The sequence below is a fragment of the Lepisosteus oculatus genome, chromosome 10 (genome assembly GCF_040954835.1).
Source record: "Lepisosteus oculatus isolate fLepOcu1 chromosome 10, fLepOcu1.hap2, whole genome shotgun sequence".
Taxonomy (NCBI): Eukaryota; Metazoa; Chordata; class Actinopteri; order Semionotiformes; family Lepisosteidae; genus Lepisosteus; species Lepisosteus oculatus.
The window spans coordinates 15262589-15274527 of record NC_090705.1 but is presented as its reverse complement, the minus strand read 5'-3'; the positions used below and the strand labels follow the sequence as shown (position 1 = coordinate 15274527).

General features: G+C 36.1%; 1 protein-coding gene across 9 annotated transcripts; it reads left to right on the top strand.

The window, feature by feature from the left end:
- On the top strand, positions 1–10121 carry slc52a3-2a (solute carrier family 52 member 3-2a). 9 transcript variants are annotated; one of them, XM_015357556.2, is made up of 7 exons: positions 1–71; positions 1634–1806; positions 3504–3629; positions 4086–4281; positions 5230–6317; positions 7842–7965; positions 9183–10121. In XM_015357556.2, exons 5-7 carry the CDS (start codon positions 5296–5298, stop codon positions 9393–9395), a joined length of 1359 nt encoding a protein of 452 aa, XP_015213042.1. In that variant the 5' UTR covers positions 1–71; positions 1634–1806; positions 3504–3629; positions 4086–4281; positions 5230–5295; the 3' UTR covers positions 9396–10121. The 9 variants fall into 9 exon arrangements, with proteins under 9 accessions (XP_015213042.1, XP_015213043.1, XP_015213044.1 ...); XM_015357557.2 differs by having other exon boundaries at positions 1634–1810; XM_015357558.2 differs by lacking the exon at positions 3504–3629.
- The last annotated feature ends 1818 nt before the right edge of the window (positions 10122–11939 follow it).

Genomic DNA, 11939 nt, shown 5'->3' with positions numbered 1-11939 from the left:
ACAAAAGGCTTAAGAAATAACCATTGACCTGACTGTTAACTGCAAAAGTGTCACGCTGAATGCTTGTTGCAGTAAGTATGTAGAGTTTATTCCTGCTCCTCATATACAAATTAACTCTTCACAAAAACAAAATAAGTCCCTTGTAAGAGTTTTTTTTCCTCCTAAGTCGCCCATTTGAACTGAACACTAGGCACTATGTTTAAAAAATTCTATGGTACAATTAATGTTCATTTCAATAACAAAACATCAATCAAAATGTAATTTGCATGTAGAAATTCTTAAACAGACATCAGGAAATCTTAAAATCTTAAAATCATAAAAATGAAAACTTAACAGCTTTGGTGCTCTATCTTTTTTGTTTAATGTCAGAGCCAGGTGTATTTGTGTTATGTGTTGGTAATTTTACCAATTCAAGCCCTTGAGCCCATGAGTTGGTGTTTCCCTTGCCTGATCACCAATAAACAGTGGACAGCGGTTAAATGTGGTGTTTAGTCCTCCTGTCTCCAAACGAACCCAAAAAAGAAAGTGAACACTTGAGTCAAGGAGGTGAATACAGACACACAGCTAGAAGTGATAGAGTCATGTAATTTTGAAAACAAGGTCCCTTCCTTAGTATCTATTTGATACTGTAGGTAATATTACGTATGCAGTAAGCAGAGAGGTTAAATATTAGTAACAGTGGGTTCTTTGAGATGAATGTACTGTAAGTGACATCCTTCTTGGAAGTACTGCTTTGTTTGTATTCAGCTCCATAAATCATCTTTGATATGACACTATGTTAATCACGCATTTCTAGTTTTTCACACAGCTCAACTTTGCAGCAACATTAAAAAGCTAAAAGCTGAAAAAGGGCTAAAAAAAATGAAAGCGAAAAGATTTTTGAAAACCATTCTGAAATATTAACCGTACCATTTTCACATGGGATATAATTGTGTTCATACTGAGTACAACTTAAATTCATACATCCATTCTCTGATTATTTTCTGTCAGACATTGAACAAGGCACAATACACCCTGGATAGGATATCTGTCCATCCCATAGCACACACACTAGGGAGAAATAAGCCAGAGATGCCAATTCATCTAAACAGCATATTTTTGGACATAAAGAACATACAACCTCCATGCATGCTCCAGGCCAGAACTAAACTCAGAACTTAAGCAGTGCTAACTTACATGGTTACTTCCCAAAACATCAATCATTCATGCCTAAATTATTACTTCTTAATATCTCAGTTCTGTTATGGTGTACCCATATCTCAATATGTCTATGGGTACTTCTTGCTTGTTTTGCATTAGCTATAACTTAGGATAACAATATTGGTATAACAATGGTAATGGATATTTAATGCAGGCAATAATCACTTTACATTAATGAAGAACTACTGCATAAGATTGTAATCTAAGATTAATACTGACCAAATAAGGTGGCGTCAGTATTATAGACTAGTCAGCTCTTTAGAAGTAATAGAAAATATAAAAAATGCACTTGATGACATAAAGAAATTGTCTGAAACCCAAATATTTAAAGGCATTTAGACATTACAGAGATAAGACACTTTTGCTTTATAATTTTATAATAAGTCATAAAGCACTGTTTAGATTCTCACTGTTTTAACTGTGTTTGTTTCAGGACAGAAACCAGACACATGAAGATAACAAGCTGTTAAATAACCAGAGCTTATGGTTGGTTGAACTGAGCACACCCACTCAGCAAGGAAAATATAATCCCTCTCAGTTTCTCTTCATCTACATTACACAGGACATAAGCATCCACAGGGGACCGTCATTTACTCAGCTACCACTGTGAGTAAGTATACAGCTCTGGAGTCAGAAGCAAATAGCAAATGACGCTGGCACTGTAATTCAGTATTACTATTATTATTAACCATGTATTATTTACCACGGTACCATCTAAAGTAGTTATTGTCATGACATAAAATATCAAATGTTTTCAATTATAGTCTTTGAGCTGTAAAAGCGTGCAAAAATGTATCTATTATTACTGCAAATGTTACCTGTCTTGCACATTTAATGTAATTAGAAAACGAATAACATTCCTATAACAGGGTACTATATTATAAACAGCATGTTTATAATATAGTACCAAGAAACTGCAAATTATTCTGTAAAATTACAACAGTTTCTAATTTAATTATTAACTAGGGCAAAGTGTTAGTTGTGTCTGCTTACCATGGTTAACTACGAACCACTATGAATAATACACACAGCAGGAATTCATAACAATGTGAAGGTGGGTAAATCCCCTTCCTTTAAAAGTGTATTATAACCTTACTGTTCTAATCTTATTATATTTATCACTATATTTGTATGCTTATAGACAAAATATAGGAGATAACTGATAGGGTCATGTCTGTGCAATGTGTCCCAGTAATTCTTATGTATACGTATACGTATTTATACGTATGTTACGTACCGTATACTGTATACCTCTGATAATTCTTGTTCACTGCAATTCCTAAATTCACATCTGTCTCCATAATGAAATCATAGTATATGAAACACATAAACTTTTTAATGCTTTTCATGTCACCTATCAACTGCTCAGGAATGTTTATTCAAATATAAATGTTTATATGTTTATATAATATAATGTTTATATAAATATAAACATTTATTAAAATACCAATTATCTTTACTTCCATTATATTTCCTTTTCAGTTAATATCTATGAGGTGTACCTACTAACTAATCAGAAATACTCATTCAGAAATACAGTAGTGAAGTTATTTACGAGAAAGCTAATTTGATAAGTGAAAAGACAGCTGTCTTTGACGTCCTCGAAAACAATACCTATCAATATTATTACTGATTATTAGATCAGTGTTGATAATTAATTTAATAAATTTCACCTGTTAACTTTTTTTATATTGGAGATACAGCAGTGCAATACCTAAAAATCACAATGAGTTTAAATAAATGTATATACTGTATGTTAAGAGTTTTATTAAAAAAAACAAGAGGCTAATTTTGCTTCCTTTGTCAGAGTAGGAACACTGGAACAGGAAGTGTTGAAATTAACTGATTAATATCAGTCGTTTTTTCACTTCAACGGATATTTTATAATGTTGAGAAAGTCAAACTCTTAGCAAAAGTGCATTCTTACATATTTTTCTAACTTTTCTAGTGTTTAATTCCAGTGGAATGCCTTTACTTTGCTGTACTTTAAAACATTATTTTATTTCATCCTTCTGTGCGCTGCTCCTCCACACAACACACAGTTGTGATTTTTATGTCAAAATGTAACTGTAATTCTTTAAGAGAATAATTTTAACGACTCAGAACCTCCACTTTAAAGAATGTGGAGCACGAAAAGGGATCGTTTTTTAAATGTTTACCTAAGACGGCATTCAGTTTGATGTGGGATGTTCTGCTATTGCAAATTATAATAAAAAAATGAAACATTCCCGGCATTTTTCCCTGAAGTCACAAACGTCCTGGGATCTAACCATTGTTTTCTCTATGTTATTCAAATATCACAGAAAATAAGAAATTGTTTAAAACTACAGTGTACTTTTTACCTTGGATAAATTGATCCTGTCAAATCCTTCAAGAATTTCACAGACCAGGTTCTAATGCTACTGGATTGGGGCTGATGAAAAAACAAGGTAAGCACACAACAACTAATAGAAGTTGTCCTATAAGTAAGTTTTGGTAACCTTAATATCTAGCATTTCAGGCAGAATCTAGTTCTGGTGAAAAAAAAAATTCCCATCTTGTAATGTTCTGTATTTCAAAAGTCTGATGACAGAATTTAAGAAGATGTGGAAATACAGGGAAGGTTCTCAAGACTTTACTATTGCAACGGGCGTTCTCTGATGATGAGATAATGACGTTCATACTGCAGTTCACTCAGGTATGAGGAAGGTTTTTCATGCCAGTCTCTCCTCCCTCTTTGTTAGCTCAGATGAAAATTTGACGGTCATCGTCAGGGCTGCTGGGAAGGGTTAAGTTGCCCAGCATGAGATGAGAGCACGTGGCTCAGTGTTGCCGGTTACAGAATGTTGCCAGACTAGAGGCTTAAAGCACAGGCACAGGAAATGAGTAGGGTTCTTCTCTTTCAGTCAGGTGCATGTAACGCAAAGTCAGTGGGGTGGCTAACTGCATTTGGCTGTTCGATTCTACTCGAGGAGAATGATGCAACGATGAAAAGGCTCTAATTATAGTGCAGGAAGGCTCGGAGACAATCAAGCGCTTCCTGGTACTGTACATCATAGCGTGTGTAAGCTTCCATGAATCCGGGGGTCTCAGTTTTTATGTGTGAGTATGCATTCAAATGAAAATGTATAGAACATTTTCGATATCGGTAAACCCCAGCTATCGTATTAACGAAAATTAATATTTTTTTTCACAAGTATGTATTATAATGCATATTTACAATATACGTGGTATTTTTTAAATGAAATGATTCTACTGGATTATACTATTTGTTCTTTTTAATATGTTCCCTAGCTTTAAATGGAGACGGTAATTAAACAGCTGTTGATACGTGTCAATTCCCTTGATATAAACGTGTGAGCGCATGACCTTGGTCCCGTCTTCCTTTTGCTGCTGTCGTATCCACAGGCATACTGAATTGGATACGATACCGGGGAACCGTCTCTGGGGATTAAACTTGGAAAGGAATTTCATATGTCGTGTAAATGCACGAATTACTTAAACGTTACACCACAGCAGTCTTTAAAACATTTAAGGTTCGTTTTTATTTTAAAAAATAGATCAATTCTTTCGGAACCTTATGCAACATGGTGTTTACCTAAATTAAATTGTACTTTCAAAGAAATACAATACACATTTCCTCGTTTAGGTGCCAAACGAGGAAATGTATTGGATTTACTATGTTTCCTGCTCCATCAACGAGCACGATATCATACTTTGTACTAAACTTTTTTTTCATTATATATTACTGGTCCATAATAATAAATTTTTAAAGTACTTTACATGAAATAAATAGTTCTTAGTTACATGAAAGAAGTAATTTAATCTCTTAGCCATTATAACACTAAATAAATTGAGGACAATGAAAACATAGACTTTTCTGTCATGTAGGATTAAAATTACATATTCAGTTTATGTGTGGTATAAATATTTATTGGATAAATATGTCAAATGTGAAGACTGTGTTAAATAAAATGCCATATACCATTTGACTTTATATATAGACATTTAGGTTCTAAAATCTGTATTGCCTTTATGTTACCATGCCAGACAGTCCATACATCCTGAAGTGTCCTCAAGGCATCCCAGAGGGACTGCTGAGACCGCCGCTCCGCCATGTCTCTCCTGACTCATGCTCTGGCCTGCCTGTTTGGAATGGGCTCCTGGGTGGCCATTAACGGCATGTGGGTGGAGCTCCCTCTCATTGTCCCCGAGATTCCAGAAGGATGGTACCTGCCCTCCTATCTCACCGTCCTAATTCAGCTGGCCAACATGGGACCCTTGTTTGTCACCCTGATGCACCGTTTCTATCCTGGAAAATTAAGTGAAGTGGCGGTCATTTACACAATCATCAGCTTGGGCATCCTGGCTACGTTGCTACTGGCCTTCTTCTGGAAGGAGACTTTAGTCATAGGTGGAGACTCCCGCAGCGTTCCTCTCTTAGTTCTCACCTTCTTCCTCTCTCTTGTGGACTGCACTTCCTCTGTGACTTTCCTGCCCTTCATGATGCGTCTGAAGCCCCAGTACCTCACCACTTACTTCATTGGTGAGGGTCTCAGCGGGCTGGTCCCAGGGTTGGTGGCCTTGATCCAAGGCGTCGGTGTTGTCCAGTGCGTTAACCAGACACATGCCATCAACGAGACCTGGAATAGTACCACAGACACCTTTGAACTTCAAGCCTGGTACCAACCAGCTAATTTTTCACCCCAAATCTTTTTCATTTTCCTAAGTTTCATGATGGGGGTCTGTTTGGTGGCCTTTCTTCTCTTAAACTATCACCCGGCTGTAAGCCGGGAATGTAAACACAACCGATACCTTGATGGAGTTGCTAATGGTGAAAACAGGGAACTGGCTCACAGACGGAATAACCAGCCTGAACAGAAACCCATGATCAGTCCCTTGGAAAGTCCCCAGTCAGAGCTGAAGAGTTCTTTTGGATCTGGGAAGTATAGCTGGATGCAAGTCCTGTTTGTCTTTGTGGTCCTTGCTTGGGTCAATGCACTGACCAACGCTGTCCTACCTGCAGTCCAGTCTTACTCTTGCCTGCCCTACGGCAATAGTGCCTACCACCTGGCTGCTACTCTTGCAGCTGTAGCCAACCCAGCGGCTTGTTTCATTGCCATGATTCTGCCCCTCAGGTGAGTTTTAAAGAGTTTAAACAGATTTTTTAATAATCCATGCAAGGGTTTCTTCATTACTTTAGGGTTTTCTCAACTTTATTTAACATCTTTATTTTCTAGAAAGCTGGCACAGTTACAGTGATTAGCATTGCTGCCCCTCAGTACTGGGGCCCTGATTTCTATTCCAGAAATTTCCGGAGTGCTGTCTGTGTGGAGTTTGCATGTTCTACCCATGTTCATTTGGGTTTCCTCCAGGTGCTCCAGTTTCCTCCCTCAGTCCAAAGACCTCCTGGTAGGGTAATTGGCTACTGGGAAAACCTTCCCTGCTGCGTGTGTATCTGTGTTTTTGTCTGTATGTACCCTGTGAAGGACCGGTGTCCTGTCTAGGTGTAATATGCCTTGCTCCTGTTGCTTGCTGGGATAGGCTCTGGCTCTCCCGTGACCCTGTATTGGAAAAAACAGTTAGAAAATGAATGAATTTGGTTAAATATGGCTAAAATGGTTAAATATTCATCAGTAATGCATATCTCCTGGATATAATTGGACCTACAATCAACAGCTGCTTTATTTTGCTTTATGATTTGTATTAAAAGTAATGTAAATAACCACAATTAAATAACAGACTGTTTTTATCCAAAGGCACCATTGCCTAAGTTTTAGAAATGGAACAGTTAAAACAGCTGCTAACCATGTGTCACAGAATGAGAGAAATTTAATATGTGAAAATGTGTTTAATGTGTAAATACGAGAGTCACAGCTCACTAAGTTTTATGCCGTGTTCAGCAGTGTTATCACCTAATAACCTGATGGCACCAGATCTCAGACACTAGGTAAGGATGGATTTTGTCAGTACTGAAATTTTGGAAACATCACACATACTTTTTTTCACATACTACATTGCAGTTTTTCCAAATAAATGGAAAATGTCCAAATCAATGCTCCAACATGGTGACAGGACACACTGTTTTAGGAGGTATCATCATACTTACTTGCCCTGACTATTTTAGTCATCACAGATCTCCACTGTTCTGCCACTGTTCAAAAGAGTATTGAACTGTGGTGTATTTGTCTAATTATCAGTTTGAACATCATGTACAACCTGACCTTCTAAAACCTCTACCTTAAATAAATTGTTGTAGTAATTCCTCAGTTTTCAATGACAATGGCTTCCATGTAACCCAGAGAATGCTATACGTTTGTAGTAGAGAAAGTGTGTCTCTCCTATTCATGATCCTTTAGGATGGAAAGCACTAGAGAAATTCAAGCAGGTTGCTTTAAAAATCAACAGCAAATGTTTGTCACATACAATTGTACGAATCACCACATACTATTTCAAGTGTTTCATCAATATTAAAGTTTTCTTTTCATTTTTGAAATTCTAACAAAGATATGCAAGCCCATTGCAGTTTTCCCTAGTGGTCAGCAAGCATTCACATACTAATTTTATATTAGGTCATATAGAGGATAATTGGGTAAAATTATTGCAGATGTGTTTATCCTTTCATTGCCAACACAACTACAAATGTGTGCCTTTTCTTTAAGGTCCTTATTGCTGATGGCGGGGCTAACCACATTCGGCACTGGGGTTGGATGTTATATCATGGCCACGGCAGTATTGAGTCCTTGCCCGATACTTGTTCACCAGAGCACAGGAACTTTCCTCATAGTAAGTTTTTTTCACTGAATACATTTTGTGCCTTTATCTAGCGTTGACTAGCAGAGGGTAGAATTACAGGTACTGTACAAGAACTGTTTATCATGACAAAAATGCAACCAAAACTTTCTGTTTTATGAAGATGATGAAAGTAAAAGTATAATATTTAATAAAGTGATTTTCTGTTTCTTATTTCTCATTTCAGTAAAAAACACAATAGTGAGCACAGAAGAAGTAGTAGAGAAAGCTGCTATTATTCAGCATTTTAAATCTTATCCACAAAGTAGCATGTTTCAGAAGTGAACTAATATTCATTCATCTATTTTGAATATCTAATAAGTCCAATAACCCTGTTCAGCACAATACAGAAAAGCTTTCTGGTTAGATAACTTGATAGTTATGGCATGGATACCCTTCTTGCCAGATCCGTGTTACACTGAACATTTATGGGATAAACTGGGCACACAATTGTGCATAGAATAGAACAGACTAACTAGACCACTTTGACAGTAGACCCTGCTGATCAGTCTGTTCATGACAAATAATATATCTCGGTTATTAAAATTAAGCATTTGATTTCTATTTATGCAATGTAGTATATACTACAATATTGCAATGGACTTTATTTAGTACTAATATTTTTTCAAGGATTTAGACAAGATTCCAAACATTTAAAAACAATTTTACTCAATCATTCACAGGAACAGTTTATAGAACTTTTTTTTACCTTCAAACTTTAACTTAATTTTTTTCATAACTGCCTTAACTAGAAACATTTCAGCAATACAAAATTGGTGGAAATATAAATCATAAGGGATTCCTCAAGTCTTGATCACTTAGGTCAGAAAGAAACTTAAATGAATTAGGAAAACATCCATTAATATACCCGATGGTGTAAAACCTGCACACTAGGTTGTATTGACAACATCAATCCAGACATCATCTTCACATATTAGAAAACCAACTTCAAACAGGATAAATGGCATCTAGCAGCCAGGAACCACGCAGGAAATGTTTTCTATACTCTTTACTGGACACTAACCATGCAATGTGATTTTTTACGGTAAAAATAATCATCATTATATTTCCTGTACATTACAGGAGCAACACCTTTCATGATCTCAATATGCACTACAATCACAGCATGTATGCATAGTGTGTAGCAGCTCAGATATAGAGGTCACAGTATTAATGTGCTCTAATACTCTACCATTTTGTTTCTGGTCTAGGTCATTGCCTGGGTGCTTCTTGTCCTCACTCTGTCCTATGTGAAGGTGATGATAGGGGTGATCCTACGTGATGAAGGCCACAGTGCCCTTGTGTGGTGTGGGGCTGTGGTGCAGCTGGGCTCCATGCTTGGTGCTCTGACCATGTTTCCTCTCGTCAGTGTGTATAATTTCTTTCGGTCAGGAGACCCCTGTAACACAAAGTGCCCAATATAATGGACGATGGATATCCAAGAGTATTTTTTGCACCATTTGAGAATCACAGTGAAAATATAAACCTTACTTTTTTGCAACTGTTTTCTACAGAAGAGCCTCTGATGTCTGCTCTATAAAAGATCTTATAGTTTTATCTAGCAATTGAATAATGTTCAAAGTATAGTAAGCACGATTACAATAATTAGGTCATTAATAATCAATGGAATACCTGATAAATGTATAGAAAATGTCAACTTTAAGATTTACCTTTTGCCATATTCAATTTTATGTCAACTTTGTCTGACATTTAATAGAATAATAACATGAATAAAACAAATAAGATGTTCATTTACTTCCTACAAGTAGGTGTGTTCATGAACTCTCGCCATTTGTTAAAGTCCCCTCAATATAAAATGTATTTAATATAATGCCATATTTTGGCAAACATTTTACAAGAAAGCACTTTGGCAGCATTCAGAAAAGTACAAAACTCATGAATCTTTAACCGTATGTGCACTTATCCCTTCATGCCCATAAATAGATGCTTCACAGTATCTTATAATCTGAAAAGGAATAGGGCCTTCAGCATCTACAATGTTGTATTTAAACATTAAGCAGCGTTTTTGGTACTGTTTGATGACTAAGATTGATTTTTTAATTAGTATGATTCTGACAAATCTATCAAATAATTTGTCAAATATTGTTGTAATGTAATATTTTACATTAAAATGCAAATTATTCAAAATATTTTGAGTCAATATTTTTTTTGAGTTTGTCCACCAAATACAACCTCTGTATTTAAAATCAACCTCTTTCTACTCCTATTTGGTATCCCATTTATTACAGTTCATTTTCCTACATCGCCTCCTTGTTAGCATTGAGCTTTTAAACTTTAAGGCACGAAGCTGACTCCGGTCGAGGTAAGTCAAGCTGCTGTGGAGAAACTCAAGTTTGCTATTTCTGAATACCGGTATATACTTATCTTATTGTCCCAGGAGGGAAATTTGCATTACAAGCAGGTACAAGACACAAAACAATACATTTAATGCAATATGAACCTGTTTCCAAATAAGAAACAAATACATGCATATGACGAGAAAAACAGGTAAGTAGCTTATGCGATCTTCATATTTTAAAAGAAAAAAACAAATTGAGTGGGAGATAGATACATAACATACATTAATGATGGAAAAAAGTATACAATTAGTTATCCAAATCAAGTAGGTTAATAGCCAGACAAAGGATAACTTAGTCTATTTGTTCTATTGCACTGAAATCTGGGTAGTTTGAATTGACACCCTGATGGAAGGAGCTCAGATTCACTGTGAAAGGGGTGGTCATGACAGTCATTGATTATGTCACTATTCCTCACTATCGTTTTGTATGCCTGCCAGCTGTAGCTGTGTGCACTGGTGACTTTGCTAGCTACTTTCACTATACTATTTTTTGCTTTTATTGTATGTACTGACGGGGACACTATACTGGAAAAAGGAGCCGTCCTTCGGACAAGATGTAAAACCGAGGTCCTGACTGTCTGTGGTCATTAAAATTCCCAGGATATTTCTTGAAAAGAATAGGGGTGTTACCCCGGCATCCTGGCCAAATTTTCCATTGGCCTTTACCCATCGTGGCCTCCTAATAATCCCCCCACTCTAATCTGGCTTCATCACTCTGTTCTCCTCCCCACTGTGGTGAGCGTACTGGTCCGCTATGGCATTATCCAGGTGAGCTACACACTGGTGGAGATGAGTCCCTGTAAACCTGTACAGCGCTTTAAATGGAGTGTACAGAAAAAGCACAATATAAGCGTGAAGAATTATAAACTCCCATCCCAAATAACAAAACTTATTTGAATAATTAGAACAATTAATTTAATTATATATCTAGAAAGGAAGATCCAGAAAGAACATAAATAATACAAAGATAATGTATTTTAACATTGAAAGTAATGTGAAACGTGAATCTGTTAACTTCTACTAAAATACCTCAAGTAGTCTACGTATCTAGTTAGAAAATGTGGCTTGTTTATTGATTAAACATCTATCGCCTAGTTTGCCTGTTAAGGGCAAGCCCTGACATGACCTCATAGACCACAAACATTTGCCAATGATCAAACTAGTCACTTCTTATACTGTATGATGCCAAACTAGGAGGATCAACAATGTAGAATGTGCAAAAGAAAAAGAAAAACCAAACATCATTAAGGGTGTTGTATTCAAGCAGTAAAAACAAACTATAAATATAAAATGGGAAACACTGAGATTGAAGCTCTTCTTATGAGTACAGGCAGGGCTTACTATAAGACCCAAGATTGCTATTTTTTAACTATACATGAAAAGTTCAACAAAACCTCTTGACAGACAAAAAGATTTGTCAAAATCTTATGATCATTTTGAAAATCTCAGAAAATGAAAGCTTTTATTAGTGCACCATCTTGTGGACAAAACTTAAACGCTGTCTGATTATCTCTTTTGAAAATAAATTCCATTACCTTACTACAGACATTTAATAATAAAAGCAAACTAAAAATTTGCACAACTGGAATTTGTATAAATTATAAATGGC

Coding starts and splice junctions, on each gene's coding strand:
- slc52a3-2a (XM_015357561.2), top strand. CDS start 5,296: ATGTCTCTCCTGACTCATGCTCTGGCCTGCCTGTTTGGAATGGGCTCC. Junction 6,318..7,841: donor GCCATGATTCTGCCCCTCAG/GTGAGTTTTAAA, acceptor CTTTTCTTTAAG/GTCCTTATTGCTGATGGCGG. Junction 7,966..9,182: donor GCACAGGAACTTTCCTCATA/GTAAGTTTTTTT, acceptor TTTCTGGTCTAG/GTCATTGCCTGGGTGCTTCT.